Source organism: Excalfactoria chinensis, chromosome 1 (assembly GCF_039878825.1).
Source record: "Excalfactoria chinensis isolate bCotChi1 chromosome 1, bCotChi1.hap2, whole genome shotgun sequence".
Lineage (NCBI taxonomy): Eukaryota > Metazoa > Chordata > Aves > Galliformes > Phasianidae > Excalfactoria > Excalfactoria chinensis.
In genome coordinates, this window is record NC_092825.1 from 124,121,738 (window position 1) to 124,147,240 (window position 25,503).

A 25,503-nucleotide genomic window follows, 5' to 3' on the forward strand; every position below is an offset into this window, starting at 1 on the left:
TATGAAGAGTCTGTCCAGGACAGTGTACTTCCTGTGAAAGCAGCCATTTCCTCCCAAGTACACAAGCACAGAAACTCAACCCTTAAGAAGATACCTTGTGTGAGTCTGAGAGCTGTGACATGCAAAAGGAATGTTGCAGGGCACAAGTTCACCTCTGTGTCCCAAACAGAACACAAGGCTGATGCTCCATGGCAAAACAGTACCTAGTTCTGAAACATCCTGGTTCGCTGTCCTCGCTCAGCACGTACCTTTCTGGGTAACTGTGAAGATTTACTGTACACACACATTTGCTTCACTACACATATATGTGCTTTCCTTCTTCCAGCTTCAGTGGTGATTTTTTTGGTGTCTAAAATGATAATCAGTAAAAGAATGACATTTGGCAATCAAGTGTTGAACGCCTTTTTTATTTAAACATTAAGATTAAATTACAAAAGCTTCTGGAACAAAGAAAGATGCCAAGGAGGAAAGAGCTGAAAATTCAGGTTGCATTTTCTCATTCATTGTGAAAGCAAAACACATTGGCAGCAGCAAGGCATTTTATAGAAAATTTTCAGATGGACAGTACAAACACCTTCCTGTCAGAATTGCCACTGAAATACCTTGCTGTCATGAAGCACATCTTTTCTTTCCTTCTTCTTTTATTTTTTTCCCCCCTGATCACATACCTTAATATCGTCTGATTGGTTTTCACTGTGGGAACCAAGTAATTATTCCAGAATTACTGAATTCTTTACTGTTTGGCTCTGCTAATGTGACACAATCTTCTTGGGAAAACCTCCAAACGTGAGTGACTTTACCTTAATAAAACCGTCTACTGCCATTGTCAAAAGTTTTATTTGCACAAGTATGTTCCTAATCTATGTGAATTTCATGCAATATATCTCTATTTTTTGGAATAAATACTGAAAACCATTTGAGAAAATTCCCTTGGAATGCAAAAACCAAACAGTATTTTATTTTAAGGGCAAGATTCCACCACCTTTATTTACACGAGTAGCATCTTGCTCCCTATGTTACTTCACTGCAAGCTAGAGGCTCAAAAGCAGTGAAAATCAGCATAGCCCCATTAGGATTTACTGCGTCTTATCAAGTTCTATTAATGAAAACGGGGCTGAGCGGGTTTGTTTGTTTGTTTTCCTGTGGAGTAATGCACTACCTATCACCAGTAAAGGTGCTCAAACATAGCCCTACGTTTAATAATTTGGCACATTTACAACTGGCATTATTCATAGTAACCTATCAGATGACAACAGCGGAGCTCTTCTGTAAAATAGAGGCTAAGCCTACAATTGTATGACTGTACATCTGAAGTATAAAAACCACGATATGTAGTACACTTGAACAGTTAAAAAATATAACTTATTTTATTTGTAAACTATCAATGCAAGATACTCAGCAGCAAAGAAGCCATGTTCAATGTCTTCTGATCTTTGATAAAGATCTGTTGCTGTAAGTAATATCATCGTCTCCAAAACATCTGAGGTTACATGTAGAAACAATCAAGGCAATATTATTTGTACATATTATTAAACATGCAAAAAACTTCCTGAAGAATATTGCCCAAATGTAGAAAGTGGTCTGGATTTCAAATTTTCCTTGGTAGCATCTGCTTTGTAAGTATGGCTCACGTGTGACTTCTGAGTCCTTCAGTTTATTTTGGAGAGTTGGCACCTTTAATAACAGGCTCCCTATTCAAATATGTGGCCCAGTAGACTAAGTTAAAAGTTCCAAACAGCACTGGAAAAATTATCCGGGACATTTTGTCAATCTTACTGATGCTGTTGTAAGTCTTTTTGCTTTCAGCGGGCTTTTCTTCCACAGACTTCACTGGAGCAGGAGCAGCGTTTGAGATGACGGCGGGGGCCGAGTCCTTTGGCATGTTTGGGGCGGGGGTCATCTTCCCAGTGCTGTATGTATTCGTTGATTTATTTCCCAGCAACTGGCGCTCTTTTTTCTTCTGCAAAAAAGACCAAAATGTTAGATTGCAGGAACAGAAAGCGGAAACGCGTTCTCAAGATGCAAACTTCCAAACCCAAGCGCTGTAATCCATCATGCTGAAACAAATGTCTGTGGGCTACTCTGACTTTGAGTCCCAAACAGCTGCTTCTGCCTCAATGTCATAGCCCTTACTCAAGCTAAAGCTTCCTGACATCAGAGGTAATGAAGGGAGGCCAGCTGGACCTGGACCCATGGGGCATGCTCATTAGCAGCTGCTTTTGTCAGGGCCACTGGCCCTGTACCTGGGGAGGCTGTGACCTAGCGCCAGTCCAAATGCCTTTGTCACAGTGAAGGTGACAGCCATGCTATCGGTTATGTGAACAATGCTGCACAACTGCTTTTTCTTTTAGGTACTTAAGACACGTAAGATAAGCACCTTGATTTTAGCAGCTTCCAGGGCTTTTTTGCCATCCCACGCCCAACTCCTCTTGGTGAAATAGTTGACGGTTGCAAACTCAATCAATGCAGAAAATACAAAGGCATAGCAGACGGCTATAAACCAGTCCATGGCAGTAGCATAGGCCACTTTTGGCAAAGAGTTGCGGGCACTGATACTTAAGGTGGTCATGGTGAGGACTGTTGTCACTCCTGTAAAGGATTAAAAAAAAAGAGGCAGAGATCAGCTTGGTAGAATCATAGAATGGTCTGGGTCAAAAAGGACCACAGTGATCATGTAGTTTCAATGCCACTGCTATGTGCAGGGCACCAACCAGCAGACCAGGCTGCCCAGAGCCACATCGAGCCTGGCCTTGAATGCCTCCAGGGATGGGGCATCCAAAGCCTCCTTGGGCAACCTGTTCCAGTGCGTCACCACCCTCTGGGTGAAAATCTTCCTCCTAATCTCTAACCTAAACCTCCCCTGTCTCAATTTAAACCATTTCCTCTTGTCCTGTCACTATCCACCCCTGTAAACAGTCTTTCCCCCTCCTGTTTATACACATATAGCCCTTTCAAGATTCCCTGATTCAGCGGGAGAATTAGGAAGGCCACATGAAGGCAATCAGTGCTTGCACAGTTTGGTCAGAAAGAGCAATACATTTTGCTGGTGAAATAAAAATAAAAGCATCAGCCCCCAGCTGTTTACTTATGTGATGTTCTGGTTAGCTCTAGTTACAGGGTACTTAATATATAATTTTAAGGATAATACAAGTCCAAATGTTACACAACACAAAATCTCTGGTATTTTTTCAATGCATGGTATGTACATATAGCATTGCTTGTTAAGCGGTACATTATAAATTCTGCAATCAATCCATTCAGCAGTAACTGCCACAACCAAGTGGGATTATGGCTTTTGTTTTCCCATGTGGAGATTTTAGGGATTTAATTGTCGGCTGATATTTATTCCCTTGACTGTGGCTCCCTCTTCCACAGAAGTCAGCAGAGCTGCCACTGCTTTCACATGGGGAGGGGTGTCTCAGCAGGAACAGAACAAGCTCTCGGTTACACCTTTGTGAAGGTAAGTAAAATCAGCACCGCCAGCCAGCAATATGCTGCTGGCATCGGTATTTCCCCCATACATGTTGCTGAACTGATTTCTGATCAAAGGTGCTGACTGATTTCAGTAGGCTTAGACAGATGAATGGCTCTTTTAGGAACATCTGATCAAAGTTTTACACATGTTGCAGCTCCCACACCCCTCATTTCTCATCTAGTGGGAATCCTGTATGTCACAAACCTCCAGCTAAGATTCTGTTCATTTTTTTGCAACCTTCCAGTGGCAAGCTGAGTAACTGAAGAGAACCCAAAGGATTCTTCCATGACAGCATCTGCAGTAAATATACATTTTCTGAATTCAAACTCGTATTAATTTGTTTGACGGTAACAGAGATAATTGTCACTAATTAACCTCTACATGTTTTTCCTGGATAAACATCTTGAAACACAGATAAACAAAATGTTTCAAAGTGAAATTTGTTTAGACTAGAGTATGCGCTATATAATATGTATGGCTTTTTGTTCTAAACCATCACGTATTTTACCAGAGTGGGAAAGAAGAACCCACAAATCACAACAATCTGTTTCTTCTGTCTTCCATCCTTAACCTTCAAAGAACTGATTATAGTGTGATTTCTGTCACAATTTTACCAAAAGAGCCCACACTTTTTAAAAATTGATTTTGAGTTTAAACTGGAAGAGAACATGGGAACACCTACAACACTGCAAGCAAAAATATGCATCGTGGGTTTGTTACAGATCACTTCCACAAACAAGCCCCTTTCTTTACCCATGCTGCAAGAGGGTGAGGTACTCACCAAAGACGGTCCGAGCAGGGACAGATTCTCTGTTCAGCCAAAACGACACTTGTGATAAGATGACAGTCATGATGCAGGGAAGGTACGTCTGGATGACAAAGTAACCAATTTTTCTTTTCAGATGAAAATGTGCTGTCATTATAGTGTATTCGCCTAGGGGAAGAAAAGTGCATATATGCTAAAATGAAGCAGGCTTACTGATCTCTAAGGAACTTTTTCTCTCAGGGAGTGGTCAGGCACTGGAATGGCTGCCCAGGGAGGTGGTGGAGTCGCCATCCCTGGTAGTGTTCAAGAGGCATCTGGACAGGGAACTAGGAGATATGGTTTAGTGGTTTGCTGTAGGTATGGTAAAGGGAGGACGGGTGGACTAGATCATCTTGTAGGTCCTTTCCAACCTTGTGATTCTATGATTCTATGATTTCGGGTTCTAAGCAGCTTCCCCTCTCCCCCAGTGTGAGGCTACCATTCAGGCATTCTTAACTGCACCAAAAATGCCTGGATTTCAGTGCTGTGCCATACCAAAAGACAGAGGTGCTGCTACATCCTGCTGCTCTTCACATTCAGCCCCTGAAAGCAGAAGACAGCAGCTGATGACTAAAAACCTGCCATCCCTTTATGTACTTGGCACGCCATTGATGTTGACCAGCATGACAAACCTGGGTTGCTGACAGTGTCTCACTCTTGCCTTGCTTTGACTTGGTCCCACAAACTGTCCTGTCAGAACAATTAAGGCCTCCTACTCTTAGAAACCTGATTTAGTAGCAGGACTTAACCTCATTAGGGAACTGTTAATGCCGACCCATCGCTTGGGTCCTGACACTCCTCCTGCCCCATACTTTAGTGACTGTGTGACTGTCCTAGCATCAGTGCTGCAAAAATTCGTGCTTTGCCCACTGATACTGATATTGTTGCTCAGAATTTTCAAAGCCATCAAACTGCTCCTCCAGAAGAATAAAGAAAACCAAACAACCCTTTGGTGCATGGAGTTTTCCTGGAAAATTTCCCCTACCTGTGCGACCTGGTGTAGGGAACCTGCTTTGTCAGGGGGGTTGGACTCGATGATCTCTGTAGGTTCCTTCCAACCCCTACGATTCTGTGATTCTATGATTCTGTGAATTTGGTATGCCTTAGCTCTTGGAAAGATAATCTCTCTCTGGACAGATGTTGTGCCATGTCTTGTTCTTTTGTGCAATTAATATTATACTGACTGCAGGGGGGAATTCACTAAAAGCTGCTACAGCAGTGCTAAATTCCATGTCTTTTTTATATGCCAAATTCACAGCATTGCCTTAATCGGGCTTTTGTCGGGCCCTTTGAATTTCAATACAGTCCTCAAAAAAATGCACTCTGAAACAGATAGACCAGCTGTCACCTTCCCTAACGGTTCAGGAAAAAGAAAGAGAACTCAAGCAGTTCTTTCAGACTGTTCCTGTGAAACCATACATTTGTTACTGAAGGCTTTTCATTGATGGTAACAGCTCCCCAAAGCCAAAATCTTGCTATCTATCTGAGAGCTGGATACTATTTTTTTTCCTGGGGGGAAAAAAAAAAGAGAGAATTAAAATCAAATATAAGAATAAAAGCCAATCAAAAAAGCCAATCAAACCCCTTCAGGCCCTAGCAGAGCTCCACTCGCAATGACATCAAATTACTATAAAAACAAGCATTTTTCAGCTTGATACTGACAAATCAGAGGAATGTCCGCTCCGAAATGCAAACTCTACTCTGAGAGTAAAACAAAAATTAAATGAAACCCTTTTGACTTACAAATATTTCAGATCCTGGAAATTCTGGGGCGTGTATCTCTTATTTTCTAAAGAACAAGCAGAAAGCAGACCTTAACTACTTGAGCTAAAGGATTGGCTATAATCTCTTGTTGCAAGAATGGGTTGTTATCCTCCATAGATCAGCCCCTATAGGAAAATAAATAACAGACTGATTCTGCAGAGTGAACAGCAGTGAGTTGCAGCCAGCACTGCTAAGCAGTTAGATTGGGCAGATTACTGCTAAGTGACAATACGGCTAATTAATGGACAGCGGGTCTACATGGAGAGGTTTTCTGCAGGTATAGCTGCCTGAGGCACTCAGATCTGTTCTCTATGAAGTTTACAGACTCATTCATGCTGAGGATTTTAGGCTGAAAGACTGGAATAGCACAGGACTGCCTTACCTGACAGCCTGCCTCTGTCTTTATGGCTTTCTTCTGAAGTCTGATTTTCTGGCAAAAGGCTTCCCTGATGAGGGATGTGGAGATGGAAAGGAGATGCTGTGAAACTGGGGAGAAAATCCTTGTGAAGCGATGTCTAATTCCCTTTCATTTAGTGTAATTTTGAACTGGGGATGCTGAACATACTGTGGTCTCAGGAGGAACCCCACTTGCTCTTTATTTAGGAGCATTCATTTTGTGGATTACCAAAAAAATATATATATGCCAGGAGCAGCGGGGTCTACGTGCCTGTAATCTGCTTCTGAGCTGCTGCTGCACTGCGATGCGTGTGAGTCCCATTTTCCCTGCTCACTAAGGAGTGACGATGTGCATTATTGATTTCGACAGCATGCTCTCCGAGCCAGAGTAAAGTAAATCTAAACAGCCTCAGCAGAGCAACGGGATTCATATTTTCCTTTTTATAAATGCAGAAAATAAGTGCTTACACTTTGACCGTCTTCTGTGGCTGATTCTCACCTTATCACTTCTTTTAACCTACCAGAGCTCTTGTCTCCGCTGAAATAATTATATCACCTGATTTTGTATTTCCTCTTCTTTCAACTGCTACCTTCTTCTATTTTCCACGCTGTCTCTTTCTAAAATGCCTGCATGAAGGATGTCTCCCCCAGCTCCCCAGGGGCTGGCAAACACCCCACAGCTTGGTTTTTTACGTCCTGGAACCACTGCTTAAAGCAATGCTAGAAGCTGCCCGAGTTGGCCTTTTGTTTATAGAGAACAAAATCCTGTCTTTGTTGGAGTGGCAAAGCTTCCTCTTATTTCCGTAAGGCCTCAGTTTATTCTTAGACCATAAGCTTTCTTGAGCAAGAGCTAAATTTTCATTATAGGTTTGTGCAGCACGTTTAGATGAAAATACTGCTCCTGCTAGAGTCCATTCACCACTGCCAACACAACTCTAATGACAAATCTAGCACCGATGAAAAGCTCAAGAATGGAGTGGCTGCATTTCTTCACAGAGCTCTGCTACTGTGCTGCCTTTTAAAGCTGCTGCAATGGTTTTTCAGTATCCAGGCGATAGAGTTCTGGAAATGCTGCTTACAAATGTTCAGGATCTTTCCTGCATTCTTCCAATACCGCTGTGCTGCAATTCAATGGTTTTTTTTTTTAATGAGCATAGGCCAGCCCATAGGCTTGTTTGTTTACCTTATCTGCCTGGGCTCAGGTGTAAGGACAACTGTTCTGGCATGACCCCAACATCAGGTCTGTGACATAGCAGTCCCTGTCCATGCTGACATCCAGAACATTGTGGTCCACAAGAGATGCCTGTGCTGTTATGATAGTGCTGCACACGAAACCCTCATCTCAAGGAAAAATCAGGCTGTTAAGCAGAGAATGAAGGGCTGAATGCTTCTTTTATTGTTTAGGCTTTGGATATTTCATAGCCTAGGCTCCAGCTGGCAGAAAAGAAAGAAGTGGGCTTTTGTTTTGTTTTATGGCGCTGCAGAACCAAAGTGAGTGATGAGAAATTCTGGGTCTGAGGAACAGAACTGGGCAATCATTTGCAGACACCAGCAGGATCCACGTGGACCCAGAGCCTGTATCTGAGTGTTTGCGGCACTGCAACAGCAGGACACAGCAGATGTTGGGACTGCTGGAAGCAGTGTGAGCTGACAAATATCCTCTTCAGGGGGAATAATATTGGGGAATGTCAGTTCAACAAACCACCACACAGGTGGCATGTGTCAGAGCCATTTTCTGTGGCACGGTTAATGTGGTCCTGATTTCCAAACTGGCTGGTGAATTGGGAGTGCAAAGGTATCTTCTCCGAGGAGACAGCTTAACTTAAAAGCTTGGGGATGAAATCAGCTGGACTTGTGCAGGGCCAGCATTTCCCTTTAAAAACAAATCTTTCAGAGAGAGAAGCATAAACAGCCAATGGCTTGCACAAACATTTCACCTATGTGACTGCTAAGGCCGTGCAGTTTGACTTGGGTGTCAAAAATAAAAGAAAGAACAACAACAAAAAAACACCCAACACCATGAAAGATCCCAGCAGTGGGATTTGTGCTGCAACTATTTTGTTGTTTGTTTTTTTTTAAGTTCAACAATGCAATAGAAGGAAGAAATGTCTTAGATAGCCTTTCACAAGTAACCCTGATTACCGGCCTAACGCGAGCTTGATGAAGTCCAGAAAATCCACCTCTGACTGATGCTTTCCCTGTGCAAAATCGGATTTTTGTATTTTGCTAATCCCCGGTTACAATCTGTGTCCTGCTCTTTGTGATCCACCCTGCAATCAGAATCCAGTCAGCCCAGATGCAACCCAGGACATTAATATAAAATCTTGACGTCGGAAAACAAGCATTTATTAGCCTAAATCTTAGGATACAGGAGGGAGGAGGCTACCAGGCACAAACTTTGGGCCCCGTACCCGTGGGCTGTGGAGTACTGGGAGCTCCTGCAGACACAGCTGTGCGCTGGCAGGGGCCCGGAGCTGACACACTGGAGCAGACGCTGCCGGGGCTGGGTTGTTTGCTTGCTCTGAAGAGCAGGACGAGCTTGTAGGAGATGCCCTGCTACGTCCTATGGATCTTTTTCTTGGCCATGATGAAGGCAAGAGGGGAGCTGCCATTCATTCCAGAGAACAACGCGGCCATGATGGTAAACTGGTAAGGAAAAATGTGTCCTTCTTTGCTCTTTAACGGGAAACAGCATTATTTATTTGTCCTTTTTCTATACCGGTGCCTGCTCTGACTTTGTCTACACATGCCTCTTGGCTTTAGGAATCTGTTTTAACAACAGCTCTGTGCCTTCTGAATGGGGAAAAGGGAAGGGATAAGCTCTGTAAGATGGAGATGGTGGTTCTGTTTCATGGTGATTCTGTTTCATGCTGCCTGAGACAATCTTCCCTCAGCTTTGTCTTGTGCTCAGAGGGCAAGCTGCAAGCTAGGCTACTTTCTCTTTATTGGGCACATTGGGACAGATTGAGCAGAAAGTGTTACACACCTTGATGCTTTGGTTCCTCTAACTTTGTGTGTGAGTGTACTCCTGCCTGCTTTCAAAACTAAATTTTTCATGGACAGTAATGGGTTCCTAACCTAATCTACACTTCATCCTCTACAATCCTGCCCTCACTCAGAGCTCACCATTTTCCACAGGAGATGAGATGCATCTCCAGAAGACACCAGGCAATTTGACTGGCTTTTACAATGCTAATTGCACTTCTCTTGGCTGCAGGATGCCCTCCGCTCCCCCCAGATCTTGCAGTAGACAAGTGCATTGTGTAACCTGGTTAAGCCCCGGTCTTGCAAGGCCCACGTGATGCCTGTTCCAGCATCGACCCCCCCCGGGACTCCCTCCACCAATGCAGGCCCAGGGCTGCCCTTGCGTGGGTGCCTTAAGAAGCAGGGGGGACAGCTCACGTGGGTGCCCAGGCCAGGATTAAGCCTTCTTTGCCTCTCTAATGCTGCCACATCTGGCGCCTCCACACCCAGCTGGGCAGGGAACGGGAATCCTCGGGGTTGGCTCTCCCCTCCCGCTGCCATGGGGTCCCCAGACACGCAGCATGTCCACGCCACCACCGCCACATGCCCTCCACTCCCTCTTCCCCCCCCTGCCCCCCCCCCCCCCCCCCCCCGCATTGGCCTCATCAGGCAAATCGTTCTAAAGCGATGATTGAAACAGATCAAGTGCGTGGGTGGTGTTTGCCTGTGGGTGGTTCCTCCCCCAGGGAAGCACTCCAGCTAGCGCTGGCAGACTGGGCAAAGGCAGCTGCCAACAGGCTGCAATACAGCATTCCCAGTGTTCCACATAAACAGCGGGAGCTTGTAGGGCTCTCTGACCCGGTGATGGTCCTCACAGTCAGAGTCAGCACGCAGCCCTCTCCACTGTAACACCACTACCAGGAAGCCAGGAACCTGCCCCACTCTCCCCAGCATCCTATGTTGTACAAACACATCCCCGTTGTCCTTGGAAATATCTTGCCCACCTGTACTGGTACTGATGTTTTCAGTCCCCACAGTTTGTCCCATCAGGTGGTATTGATTAAGTCGGGAACCATCTTCAGCCACAACCACAGAGGTTGTGGTGCTGTTGGTCCACACATAGATCACTTCAGAATTGGGGTAAGCGTCTGTTGACACAAGGGAAAAAAGAGACAGTGATGAGTAAAGCCCACCATGTAATGTTTTAGTGGATCTTTAAATGATAGATGGTGGGGAGAGGGAAGAATGGAGGAGTGAAACTGAATGGAGAAAAACAAATAAAGATGACATAATCATGTTTCCATATGCCCAGCTCAAAAAATATTAGATTGAAGCCTTCTAATATAACAGATGCATAGGATGGTTTGTCAAAGGCTGAAACAGTAGAGGTATAAATATAATCCATCACTAACACTCCAGCAGCTCAGAGCAGCTCAGACCCATTCTCACCTAGGTGGCTGCTCCTAAATCCCAGCAAAAGGCATTTGTTGAAGCTCCCCCTCAAAGGTACTCATGCACCTAGAGGGCCTGGATGAGGGGGAATTTCAGAGCCCCATCTCCAAGACAAGACACGCTTTGTGACAGGACAAGTCATGCTGTGGACAAGCACAGGGTCTGCTGTGTTTGCTGGCTTGGGATAAGGACATGCAGAGGAGGCACTACGTCCTGTGCTTAGGGTCTGACCATTGATGAAGAAAGCTAGAATGTGTGCTTGTGCCCCTGTGTGTGTGCACGCATGTCTGCAACCCAGAGAAAGTACATAGGACGTAGATGGCACAGCATGGAGGAGAGCAGCAGATTGGTGATGGGGAGGTACACCTGCATCCTTGGAGATGCAAACATGACAAGATTTCACTCACGTACACTTGGAAATCCTTGGAAATAAAGGCAGTGTTAGGACTGCCAACTCATTCCTTCCTCAGGAGCAGTGCTGTTGTTTTCAAATCCCTAACACCTGGAGTAATTATGCTATTATGAACGAATCTCAGCTTTCTTTCAGAAATACTGTCAAGGTTTTTTATTTTCCTTTTTTAGCCTCCTCTACAGATTATGTCTCAAAATAAATAAATAAATATATAAATAAATCCAGGAGCTGACTACATACTTAAACATATTTTATTTAAGTAGATCTAGCACTTTTCAGAGCACCCTGATCACTGGAAGCTTTCAGGTAACTTGGCTGCAGACATATTACAGAAGGCTGCAACCCACTACATGGACCTCTCTGGAAAGCAAGGATTGCTTTCCCAGCAGGAGGTGAAATGCAGACAGGGTTGGAAGGAGTTCAAGTCCAGTACAAACATCTCGCCTTCTGCAGCTCTGTAACTAGCAAGTTGGGGGTGCAGAATGGTTTCTTCTAGAAAAACTTACCTTCTACACAACCTGTGTGGGAGACAACACACGCTGGCTTTACAGATTAAGAACTTAAAATGCATAGACAAGCGGCTAGTTTGAGGGGTCTTGTGTATTAAGTACCACCACCAGCACTGTGAGTTTTGGTTGCTGGAGTCAGTAAACTGTCATAGAAAGTTGTGACTCCCTTGAGGACTTAAAAATTTTCCCACAGAGCAGTTTAACATAAGCTACCGACGCACTGTAATGGGAAAGAAAACAAACATGCTAAGGCAGCCCCTGGATTCATACAATCTTCCAGTACTTAAAAGGAGCTTATAAACAGGAGGGAAATCAACTTTGTATATGGTCTGATAGTGATAGGACAAGGGGGAACAGTTTTAAACTAAAAGCGCGAAGATTTAGATTAGATGTTGGGGAAATTTTTCACTGAGAGGGCAGTGAGGCCATGGCACAGGCTGCACAGAGAGGCTGTAGATGCCCCATCCATGGAGGCATTCAAAGCCAGGTTGGAAGGGGCCCTGTGCAAGCTGATCTGGTAGGTGGCAGCCCTGCCCAGGGCAGGGAATTGAAACAGGATGATCTCTGAGGTCCGTTCCAATCCAAGTCACTCTATGATTCTATGAACGTCAAACAGAAAATAGGAAGAGATTCTGGACCAAGTTAAGAGCATTCACAGCACAATGAACTGCAGATCTCCTGGATACTGGAGTAGGTGGCAGGGAGGAAAGCAGTACCTTGTTTTCCCATTTGTTAATCTTCCCTAGCAATCTTTAGGAAGTGCCAGCAGAGGAAGGACACTAGGCTGAATACATCTTTGGTCTGACCTTTTACACCTAATCTCACATTCTTGTCCACACCTCCAGAAGCTATGGAAATAATAAGGACAGCAAGAAAAAAAAGAGTTCAAAGGAGGGTTACAAGTATCTCCGTGGCCTGGGAACAAGTCTTAAGATTTGAAGCTTAAGGAGCTCAGCTTAGCTTACTGACAAGAGGCTGAGATGTGACTCAGTCGCCGAGTATAGATACTTGTATACATAAAAAAATAAATAAATAAATAAAATCCAAGAACAGGGAAAGCTCATAATACTGACAAAAGGAAAAGAAAAATTCAGGCACTGAAAGAATAGGACACAATTCCCTAGTGGGGGAGGGGTGGGGGAATTAAACAGTGGATAGCCTTCCAAGATTATAGATTACTGTCACTAGAAATATAAAGATGGGATGAGATCTTTTTCATCATATCTCTGACAGGAGCTTGTTGCTGCTGTGTTCGTGACTGGAGTCGATCCAACCTTTGGTAGCTGAGAATCTATGAATCCTCCATCCTTATTAGCCATGCAGCCATGCAGGACTGCCCACACGCCTTTCATGTGCTTGTATTTGTAGCTGTGCAGTAAAATTACTGTAATTATATCTCATGATCTGCTTTGAAAGGCTACAAAGGAATTTCTTCCCTACTACAAAATATTTGCATAACAAAAAGTGATGGAATTTCACCTTCCCCTTAAGAAATGAGATACCCTCCCCATCTCAGAGATGATTACAAGTTCATAGCATTCTGTAATAATTCCAAAGCTTGCTTTGGAGACATACAAGTGGATGGGTCACTTCAAGAAACTGTTGCAGAATACTTTAGTTTCAAGTGCTTACCTGGTATACGTTGGTCATATGTTGGTAGCCCCTGTGAATGCTGGATTTGTGTAGACAGACAGGGACTCCCAGAGAATTTTATTTTTACCTATGTCACTTCCCACGCAAAAAAAGATGTTGGACTTTTTGCTGGTATCATCCAGATGTATCTCACATCAGTAGTTCACAGCTACTGTGAGAGTCTCAGGTACTGGGAAAATCTGTCCAGTTTTCTGCCAATGACATACAAGCTCAATGAGACACTTCCTGGTGAAAGCCCTGTAACCAAACTCCACTGAAAGATAATGACCATGTTGGGATATGTGTTTATGAGGCTTAAAAAGTATCCAGATGCTTCACTTCTAAGCTCTGCCCGTCTTTACTGTTCTAAAACAGCATCTCTGCTGCCTTTTCTTTTACTGGGGGCTTATACACATGCCTGAGTGCAGGCCTGGAGGGTCCTGCTCTGGAGCAGCTCGGCACCTCCTCCTTATATTTATATTTATATATATATATATATGTATATATATATATATATATATGTAATTCAGAGGCCAGGAGGCACCCAAATACACCCAGATAGGTCTGACCCCACACACAATGTTTTGTGAGGCTGCTTTCTTCTGAAAGAAGCAGGAAAGAGAAGCTGTCTAGATAATCTGTTAGACAGGATCATGTATATGACCTCCCCATCTATCTTCTTTGCAACTGTAAAGAAAACAAAGTCTGTGTTTTAAAAGGCTGTAATATAGGATTTTTGGCTTAACGCCTCCTTTCCTCACTCTTGGCCATGCTATGAGAATCTGAGCTTCCTTGTGAGAAAGAGAAGAATTGAGAAAATGCCAAAAAAAAGAATGTGAATGTAAAAAGATGCAGCCACCCCCTCAGTCCATAAGTACCCTTGTGAGAAACCTATAGCTCTGACAGGAATAGGCTTCCCTATGTGGATCCTTCCACATCCCTTGGTGTGGCAGCTGAACCTTGATCATATCTTTTCTGGTTATCTATATAAACACCTGGATAGCTGTGTCCTTGTACTAGGTATGTGTCTTCCTACCTCAAAGCTTCTGCCACGCTTTCCCTCAAATTCTAGTTATCCTAAACTTGCCTACCAGAAGCTCCAACCCTGCTTCTGGTAACCCATGCAGTATAATTAGGCACAGTCATATTGAAAGCTGAATGTGTGGGAGTAGTCTCAAATAATGTCATTTTGCTTTTGGGATAGAGCTGTTGCTAATGGAGAGATGGCATTATTCACTGTCATACCAAATTGTGTAAAAACCTCCCTCTGTTTAAGTAAAGCTCTGGTATGTTTTCAATCTCTAAAGCATGAAAAATCTCAGCTCCTGATTTCTAGGGTTATGCAGGTTTACTGCTGAGCAGGGAATAAGGTCCTCACCACCTTACATAGTGCACACAGGGGAGCAAGGAGGCACCCAGAGAGTGACAGGAAAGTGCAGTAAATGCTCTCGGTTAGAAAACTGGAAGAACGCTGTTGGTGTTGTCGTAGGAGCAAACTTAAATTCAAAGCCACTGAAAATACAAGAGAGGCTGCTCGACTTTCATTCTAATTGAAGCAAGTGGGCTTCTTCTGTTATTATAAATCCAATAATTAATTTGGCGTTCTTTGCCATTATTTTGTTAGCTTGCCAAGGAAAGTGAGATGCCTCATTCAATTTTCCTTTCTTATCTAAGATCACTCTTTCAAAAGACAAAAACAAACCAGTTTAGATGAACAACGGAAAATACAGAGAGGTGCAATATAATTAGAAACGAGAAAATGGCAGGAGACATCTATTTCTAGTGGGCATTTGATAAATGGCTGCAGACTTATCACCTAACAGAATGATGAAATGAAGTCATTTCTTCACATATCTGTTTACTGATGATCTATTTTTCTCCATTCTAATGCCCAGCACAAATGTAAAACCCGTAAAGCCCTACTTTCCTGCACACTGTGCTATCTTTGTACTCCCACGCGTCTGGCAAGGCAATTGGTCTTTCTTACATCAGTTACCAGAGGGCAGGTGAGCAACTACAACCAAAGGTAGGAACCAGATTAACAAAGCAAAGCAGCCAGTTGGTAAGAACTAGGAGAACCCTGCCATTCGTCTTGGCAATGCAAGCTGCCTTGTTTTCATTTGGATTAATTACATATGAACTGAAAAAGCCACTTTGGGACAACTGCTCATGTTGATTCGTTGTCCCCTTTCAAGGTCCTTCTGTTGCAGTTTTGGTAAAATATTACATAAGGGATTCTAAGAGGACAAGAAGGAGATGTTCATATTCCTATTCCTATGAATGAAGCAGTGTGAGGTGCACAGCACTCTCCCAGACATTAAATGAGCAACCCACAAACATGGAGACTTCTCCTGCCAAAGCCCTCCGCACAGAACACTATTTCTTATCTCCTTAAGGCGAATAAATCCTAACATCTCAAATTTGGATGTCTGAGTGCAAACTTGAGATCTATGGGACAGAGATGCAATTTTTCAACTATTTTTTCAAGCGATCATCAGTCATGAAAAAACAACATCCACACTGATGCCTGCCAGGAAGTTTTCATAGCCATATGACAGGACAGAAAATATGTCAGGAGAAAAAGAATCTAAAAACACTCCCCGCTGTCTTTCTGTTTTTTATTTAACTCATTACAACTGCACTGTCACATCCTTAGCCTTCATCATCATATGACATGCCTCAGGATCATCAGACTGACAGATTTTAGAAGTATTGCTAATCCTTATTAAAGTCTATTGTGAACATTGTGTGTACATTGTTTTTCAGAATCTCTAGTTGTAACCTTAATATGCATATCACAGAATCACAGAATGACCTGGGTTGGAAGGGACCTCAAGGATCATGTAGTTCCAACCCCCCTGCCTAGCAGGGCCACCAAACATATGCCTTTACTAGATCAGGTTGCCCAGAGCCCTGTCCAACCTGGTCTTGAACACCTCCAAGGACGGGGCATCCACAACCTCCCTGGGCAGCCTGTTCCAGGACCTAACCACTCTCCTAGTAATACTCTAGGAGTATTACACTCTCCTAGTAATACTCTAGGAGTAATACACTCTCCTTGCATACAAATATCTATCTTGGGGCAGGTCCAGAAGATCCACTAGGATCATCAGAGGGCTGCAGCGCCTCTCCTATGAATAAAGGTTGAAAGAACTGGACTTGTTTAACTTGGAGAACAGAAGGCTCTAGGGAGACCTCATTGTGGCCTTACAGTACTTGAAAGGAACATATAAACAGGAGGGGGAAAGACTGTTTGCAAGGGTGGACAGTGATAGGACAAGGAGAAATGGTTTTAAATTGAGGTAGGGGAGGTTTAGGTTAGAGATTAGGAGGAAGATTTTCACCCAGAGGGTGGTGACGCACTGGAACAGGTTGCCCAAGGAGGCTGTGGATGCCCCATCCCTGGAGGCATTCAAGGCCAGGCTGGATGTGGCTCTGGGCAGCCTGGTCTGGTGGTTGGTGCCCCTGCACATAGCAGGGGGACTGAAACCAGATGATCACTGTGGTCCTTTTCAACCCATGCCATTCTATGATTCTATGATCTATCTATGTATTTGACTCACTTAGAGACTGTTAGATAACTCAGTAGAGATTCAGATTTACAGTCTCACATCAACTTCTGCAGGGAGTAAAACAGTGCTGCTGATAAGCCATAATGTATCAGCTTGAATTCTAAGATTCAGGCTGGGTTTCTTCTGGCTTGAGCATGAACACTTTTTCTTTATTATACAGCATCTGTCAGTGCTTGTGTGTATACAACTGAGGCTAGATTTGAACTTCATAATCGGAGTTTCTTTTTACATTAAGTTGATAAGAATGAACTGATATATAAATGACGACTCTATGCATGCTACAGGAAGAAATCTAGTAAAAATGCAATTTAAAATATAAAAACAGCAAGGCGGTGCTAAATATTCACGCTGTAGGTCTGGGGGAAATAGATGTTGTTTTTTTAAAGTAAGCTATTGAGATAAAATAACAATTTAAATACTAAGAGCCTAAAATCAAGAGCTTTTCATAGTGTGCTGATAAATTCCACTGTTCTTATGGGAATTTGAGGGTCACAGAAATAAAGTTAGGGACCTGAGATCACCAAAATTAAGACTGACTATTTAAACTACCACGAGCTTACAGCATCTTAACAGCATGAATGATCTGAATATTTGTCACAGACAAGAAGCATAACATGTATAAAATACAGAGGATTATAAATTGTAATCACATAGAATCGCAGAATGGTTGAGGTTGGAAGGAACCTCTCGAGATCATCCAGTCCAGCCCCTGCTCAAGTAGTGCCACCTCCAGACAGCTGTCCGGGACCATGTTCACACAGCTTTTGACTGTCCCCAAGGATGGAGACTTAACAGCCTCTCTGAGCGGTTTTTTCCAGTTTGACCATGATCACAGTAAAAAATAGTTTTCTTGTGTTCTGACAGAATTTCACCTATTCTAATTTGAGCCTATTGTCTCGTCTCTGGGCTCCACTGAGAAGAGCCCTACTCCTTTTTCATTTCCTCCCATCATGTTTTTATACAGATGGAACAAATCCCCTGAGCCTTCTCTCTAGGCTTTCTCAACTTTCTCAGTTCCATCTTTCTCAGCCTCTCACCATATGAAAGATGCTCTAGCCTTTGAATTATATTTGTGGTCCTGCACCTGACTCATTCCACAAAGACCATATTGTTCTTGTATGCAGGAGCTCGGAACAGGTGCTCCAAGCGTAAGGAGAACTGAAAAACTCTAAATGAAATATTTTTGGGATGACACAGTATCATCTAGATGGGACAACAGAGAACCTCCAAAGAGAAAATTACTGTCACTGACTAAAAGCAATTCTTGTATGAAACTGGTGAGAAAAGATAATAGGACACCGTTGGCTGTAAAACAGTTCATCCTTACTACAATGATCTCTGTTTCTGTCCTTACTGAACTTACAATAAAAACATAATTTGATAATATGGGCAGTATTTTATATGTTTTCCCAATATGAAGTTTTATTTGATTTTCTTTTCACATTCCACAGGGAATAGAATAGGATGCCTTCAGAAATGTGCTAGACAGGTCTCAAAGGAATTCATTACTAAGAAACAGTAATATACCTTTACTGATCAGTACTAAAAAAATAAAGCCCTAAGTTAGATTGAAATGACTTTGTTTCAGAATGAAATTTTTAAGTCACCTCTGGAAAAGGTGGGAATAGGAATGTGACAGAAGTGTCTATGGTTTGGAAATTAAACGGAAACACCGACTGTACCCACAAGGTGGTGAGAAATACAGAACTGAAGATGACTGTGAAATTCATTTTGAAACGGAGGGTTTTATGATGTTCCTTCAGCTTTTCAAAGCAAGTGACAGGTGGAAGGTCCTGTTTAATTCTACAAGTTCCAGTTCAGAGGGGAAAACTCTGCAACCCTATTTAGAGCTCAAAATCATAAAGCAAAGGGGAAAAAAACCAATCCCTCATGCCTTTGGCCTGAAAGAAACTTTGTAATTTTGAAGGTGTGATTCATGATTAGCAGAGGCAAGGCTAGTGACTGCTTTAATACAATGAATTAGCTATTTGCAAGCTGGTACACTAAATCACAGGCATACCAATTATGAATGTAATATGAATACTAACAAACAGTTGTTCTGATAATTCACTCAGGCACAGTACCCTCACAGGATGCTATTACACATCTTAAGAACAGCCCTGAGCTAGGAGTTGTGCAGAGCAGCACACTATTTCTCTCCTGGATTATTGCGGAGATATAATTTGGCCATTGGAGCACTGCCCCTCTGAGAGGTGTGCACATTTGCTACTACCGCTGGCAACACTGATGATTCACTGCCCATCCTACGTGCCGATTCAGTGATGGGGCAGCAGTCCGAGCGGTGCAGATATTCCCCAAGCAGAGACTGCAACAGCCAACTGGTGCCTTGCTGTGAAATCTAACAATGCAGGTATCTGGGCTAAAAAACAGGTGCAGCATAACAACCAGAGCTGCGTGCCCTGGGAAAACTGGCCCTCCAGCTCCAATCAGAGAAAGAAAGGAGAGTTTTTCTGGTGCGATGCCTTAGAGCACCTCAAAAGGCAACAGATAGGCAAGTTAAGACAATGGAACTGTACCACCCTTTGCTGTGGGATGCTGCCATAGTTGGGCTGAAAGGGGCAACTACACAGGAGCTGCTGTGGGGCTGCTGTATGGCCAGTTGCTCTGAGGCATCAGGTTATCTTCCCAAAGTGGCTGCTCTCATCTGGAGTAGGTGATGTCTTCCTTCTTTTGTCTATTCCCTTCCAATCCCTGTTTCTTCCTCTCACTGCCCTCAGTACTTACAATATCTTCCTTTATTTTTGAATTTACTGGCAGCTGCCTCAGTCTAGAACTAGTCCAACAATTGATTTTGCACCACAAGTAATGGTGGCTATACAACTCTCTTTCATACAGAAGGGCTCAAAAGAAGGCCCTGATGCACTCTTTTATTTTCCTCCTGGCTGGTATAAGTACCTGTTGCAAAAGGACTACAGAAACAGAGCAGTAGGATGCACTGGGATGACGATTAAACATTTGAAATATCCTGGGTCCTCCTTGACCCTACGCAGGTATTTGTAGGCCAGGCATATGGTAATTCCGAATTGGCCAACCACTCTGAGTGCTGTAGTAATACTTAATGAACTCTGAATTTGCAGTCGTGATATCAGGCAGCTGTATTAACTGCTTCATTAGATACAACAGCACAGTCATGAGGAAGATGCTAGAGATTTAATTTATTTTTTGCTAAGCAAATAAAAGTATTCTCCAAAGTGTGACTTGACACCATTACTTACACTGCACAGTATCCTCCTCTGTAAGCAATCTCTATCACAGAGGTCCACTCATCTTGCAAGCTGACACTTAATATCAGCAAAGATAATGCAATCAGCTCTCCAGGAGTATCACCAAGGTTTCGTTTGAGAAAAACTGACTGAATTTCAGAGAAAACACAGTTTGATCTCGTTTTGAAGGGTGCTTTAAAAAACATGGTGGTTTTGGCCAAATCTAACTTTGTGGAGTGAAACCATGACTTCACCACAATGAATGACGGTTCGTCCCATCGCCTTCAGTGGTACCAAGGACTCTGACATCTACTGATCTACTACTGAGAACATCACAATTTATACATCAGCATGACCTGAGACTGACCATGAAAAACTGGAACTACCTGCAGAATGAAATATACGACTTTTTTCTGAAACCACTCCCTTAATGAGGACATTTACAACTCTTAGAAGTACTGCTACACTAATAACACTGTGTGCATGTATAATCAATAGGCAGGCGGAGGCAGTAGGTTGAAATATTATTATTCAGTCACTTCAACACTGCTCAGAGATCACAGTCACCAGAACTTATTCCCTGTGCCCAAGCTGCAGTCATGTAAATCTCAGAAGTGGGAAAACTCCCAAACCCCTGACATCAGAAAAGAGATACTCAATTCCCATCCTCTGCTGCTAGCCTGGAGACTCAAGCTCAGCTGTGTTTTCCTGAGTCCTGGGAGCCAAACATTTAGAAGGTGTACCGCTATTCTATACAGCATTCCATGCTGCAGTATGATTGAAAACATCAGGCATGTGAGGCTATTCATAACTCTGAATAGCACTGTTTGCTCCAGGGCTCTTCAGGGCCGTAGTGCAGAATATGGAATCTCTGCAGTCCCAAAAATGGATGCTGGTATGCAGACAAAGCAGCACAATTTCCATTTCTGCGCCCAACTCTAAGACAGAGGTTGACCTTCTGGAAGAGACTTCAGCCTTTTCAGCCTGTGAATATAGGCTGCTGTGGAGGTGTCACAGAGCAGCCTCGTATTTAGGAGAAGGGGGTTGCTGCAAGCTCTTTCGTCCTTCTCCGTCCCTGCACCTCTCACTTGTGTATCACCGAGACCTTTTCTTTTCCCTTCTTATGGAGCACAAAAGGATCATTTTGTTAATGAGCACAGAACCGCTTGAGGCCACCAGTTCAAGCTGCCTCAGTGGCGAATAAAAGCCCTTTCCATCAGGAGCCTGTCCTTATCAGAGGAACCACCATTTCACATTTTGTCTGTCACCACACTAAAATGTCCCTTCTTTGGGAACCTTTCCCTCCTGCCCACAGAGACCCCGGCCCGAAGGCACTTAGCTATTTGTCTTCCCCGTACACAAGTGCACATTTCCTTATCTACAGACATCAGCTGACCTATTTTAGTCATCTGCTTTAGGAGGAGATTAACCTGAGCTTAAAAATATCTGCTCCTCTCCCCTGACCATAAGAGGGTGAGAGTGGTTAGCTCAGCTGTATATATTTACTCTGCAGAAATACAAATTTAGAAGAGAAGAATCCCATCTCCGCTGACAGATTTAATACTGGATGCCTTCAGCAAAGCAGCTAGCTGGTAGCACAGGCCGGACGTGAGCAGACTTTCAGCGTACATGGTGTGGAAATGGGCAAAAAGAGCCAACCCTCCAGGCATTCCTTCTTCAATTTCTTCACCAAGCACAGTATAAACAACTTATTTTGAAGAAGCTGTGCGTGAACTGCAGCTTGCCCTACACTGCAGTGTGGGCTAACCTAGCTTTTGGTACAGGGCATGAGGCTGACATGGACTCGGCAATTTGGAAGGAGGACTGATGGTTGATGAGAGACCAAGATGTTAGGAAAGAGCTGCCAGAGACCGAATTTTCAGCAGTGTCTTGCAGCTTTTTCTCTTTCTTTCCCCAAAACCGTAGGCAAGTCCTTTTGTCATTAGTGTAGTGCACTAGCATTGGGAGACTCTAATTGAACCCAGGGACCCATAACGACAGAGGCAATAAAAGCAGGTAATGAACCACTCAATCTTTGCTCAGAAGAGACTGTAATTGTTCTTTGCCTACTCCATTCCCACCTGCAAAACGCAGGCAGTGGAGACCTACCTGCCTCACATCAGTACCATGAGAATGACTTTGGAAGCATTTATGAAATATTTACAAGCCATGGAAATGGCCACCTTGGAAAGTAACAGCCATTAAAAACCTGTCTTGTAAAGCAATGGTGCAGTATTTACCCATTTGTCCCATTTACAAATAATATCCCATTTGCCAGCGGCATAAACCCATGATCCACAGTTAGCAACTGTAAGCCCTCAGCGTGCTTTGTGGGGCATTACGGGCCACATAATATCATTGCAGGTTTGCACCCAAGGATCATTTGTGAGCTGCAGATGCCTTAAGCCAGTGAAGCAGAGAGTATCTGCATGTTATTTTCTACTGCTGACAACACAGTTTGAATCATGGTTTTCCTGCAATTACGCAGTTGCACAGCCTTTAAATTTAGCCTGAAATCTCCAGAGCGGGAAGTACATGCTGATGTTCGTACCAACAGCAAAGCACCTGGATCTCCATGCTGTTCCTCCACAACACTGTCTAGACCTCTTTCAGGTGAGATAAAAACACCACTGTGTATCTCCACACCAGCTGCTTCCCTGCCTGAACTTTTTATTCCTTGAACTCAAAGCCAGTGCTGGTAAAGCTTTTTCCTCCTAAAAAGGAGCCCCAGGGAAGCACACCTTACCAATATAAAAACCAGTTTTATTAACCATGATCCTGGTGGCCCTCTGGGCTGGAAAGGAGCCGAGCCCGCGGCTGCTGCAGCTCAGCATTTGTGGGAAGACCGCAGGTTTTTCAGACAATTGTTCTTTCTGACCTCCCCTTTCAACTCTATTATGAACCTAAGGGAAAAAGCTACCGGCTTCTGAACAGATGATCACAAAGAATAGGAAGTCACTGATCCAAAACCAGGCAGTATTTCACAGGAAAGCAGTCGCACCCAGAGGACGGGATGGTGGCAAATGCTGAATTTTTAATGTATTTTTAAAACTCTCTCAGCGCAGACCTGAGTATGCATGACAAAGGCTCTGAAAAGCAAATTAATGATGGTGACTGCAGTTGCTTAGGAGGAAACTAGCACAGTCTCTCCAGCATTTTCTGCAAAGTCCTGATCCTACAGGTGGAAGAAAACTGACCGACCTGATAATTTCAGGGAGCTTTTAGAAAGGGCCTTTTTCACTTGTGTCACTCTAAAAGGTATGACTTCAATGACATAGGACTGCTAAAATGATTGGAGGGCTGGAGCACCCCTCCTACAAAGAAAGGTTGAAAGAACTGGACTTGTTTAGCTTGGAGAAGAGAAGGCTCCAGAGTGGCCTCATTGCGGTCTTCCAGTACTTGAAGGGAGCATACAAACAAGAGGGGAAATGGCTGTTTATGAGGGTAGACAGTGACAGGACAAGGAGGAATGGTTTTAAATTGAGGTAGGGGAGGTTTAAGTTAGAGATTAGGAGGAAGTTTTGCACACACAGAGTGGTGACACACTGGAACAGGTTGCCCAAGGAGGCTGTGGATGCCCCATCCCTGGAGGCATTCAAGGCCAGGCTGGATGTGGCTCTGGGCAGCCTGGTCTGGTGGTTGGTGACCCTGCACATAGCAGAGGTTTGAAACTACATGATCACTGTGGTTCTTTTCAACCCAGGGCATTCTATGATTCTATAATGGGAATCCTACCAAAAAAAGCAAAGTTAGGGGCATCTTTATTGGTTAAGTTCTGCTCTATGATGGCGTCTCATTGTAATAACTGCCACAGAAACATGAATCATAGAGCCCAGGCCCAGCTTTTTAAATTCTCTGCAGATTTCTCTTGAGAAAAGCTTCTTAGATTACTGAAATACGCAAGTATTATAGTGTTTCCTGTTAAGCACCATGCTCTCTCAGCCTCCTGCCCTTTGGGAGCTCCAGGCTGTACTTCTTCGTACACTGTGGGACAGAACACAAGGGTGAAGCTGCTGGCAGCATAGACTGCTCAAAATGACAACTGACGATGTGCCTGTGTTGCTAAAGATGCACATTTAAATTGACTACAGGCTGAATGCTATGGCACCTGTGAAGATACAGAAGTAATTACTGGTACAACCCACCCCCTCAACGTCGAAGAAACACAAAGCTCAAATAAGACTCTTGCAGAAATAGTGAAGCTGTCTTTATACAGAAGAACTCCTAGTTTTGACTTTTATTTTTAACTCCCTTGAAAAAATGGGATTTCCAGCATAAAAAGCTATCCCATACCTAGAAGAGAGAGAAAAGCTCACCACCAACATATACCTAACTAATCTCCAGGAACTAGTTCTTCAGAACAATGTGCAAGAGAGGTATCTATTTCTGAGCTAGCTATATAGAGAAAAATGGATTTCTAAGTTTCTTATCTACATCTGAGATAGTGTTGCAGAGAAATAGGAAATTCTAAAATGTGATTCATCTCATCCTTAGGGAATCATCAAAAATAGTTCTAATGAGCTGCACTACCAAAGTACTTACTTCCTTTCAGTGGCTATAAAAGGAGTCTAGACAACTAACTGCCATGTCATTGTCTAGCTAAAATTGTCACAGACCCACCCCATCCATTTTACAAGGCTCTGCTATCAATGCACAGCTTTCAATACACGACTAACTACTCTACTCATTCTGCAGCAGTGCATTTCTATGTCCTGCAACAGATAAGAGCCAGAGCAGATTCTGGGGAGCCTAGTGGTTCCTGTGGTAACCTATGATTTTGTATGTTTCAGCTGTGAGTTTATGTATGAAAAACTTCTGATTATTTAAAACACAACCCCCAAAAGAGTCACATGTCCACAGTTTCAAGCAAATAATAGCAATTTCTATAAGGTGGTCTCCAGCTTCTCCACTAATTCTACAGAATGTACGGGAAATCAGTTCAGGCTTGATTACTGTGATTTGCTAGCTAGACAAGCAAAATTAAATCTCAGGTCCAAGCTAGATGTTTAGATGCACAAGCATCTCTTTCAGTGAGTCTAAAGATCCAGTCTTTAAACAGCTAAACGTTAAGGGAGACAAATTCCAATTAAAGTGGTGGTTGGTAACTGGTGGTAGCATGTAGCAGAAGAGGAAAGAGAAATACATCAAATACCTCAGAAATCTTAGTAATCAACTAGTTCTGCCTTATTTTTTTCGTTCCGTAATCTAATGCAATGGAGGTGTCTTAAGCAGTGATAAACTTAGGAAAATATAAAAGACTTTACCTGAGCAAACAGCATTTAATTATTCATACACAAG

At 43.3% G+C, this 25,503-nt stretch overlaps 1 protein-coding gene across 6 annotated transcripts in view; it reads right to left on the bottom strand.

Moving 5' to 3' along the window:
• Positions 1-386: 386 nt before the first annotated feature.
• GABRA5 (gamma-aminobutyric acid type A receptor subunit alpha5) overlaps positions 387-25,503 on the bottom strand; it is a 56,093-nt gene continuing 30,976 nt past the window's right edge. For all 6 annotated transcript variants that reach the window (XM_072335145.1, XM_072335129.1, XM_072335138.1 and 3 more), the window contains 4 exons: positions 10,409-10,552; positions 4,257-4,409; positions 2,378-2,589; positions 387-1,960 (listed from right to left, as the gene is read on the bottom strand). In XM_072335145.1, coding sequence (XP_072191246.1) covers positions 1,655-1,960; positions 2,378-2,589; positions 4,257-4,409; positions 10,409-10,552 — 815 coding nt within the window. In that variant the 3' untranslated portion in view covers positions 387-1,654. The remainder of the gene's footprint in view (positions 1,961-2,377; positions 2,590-4,256; positions 4,410-10,408; positions 10,553-25,503) is intronic.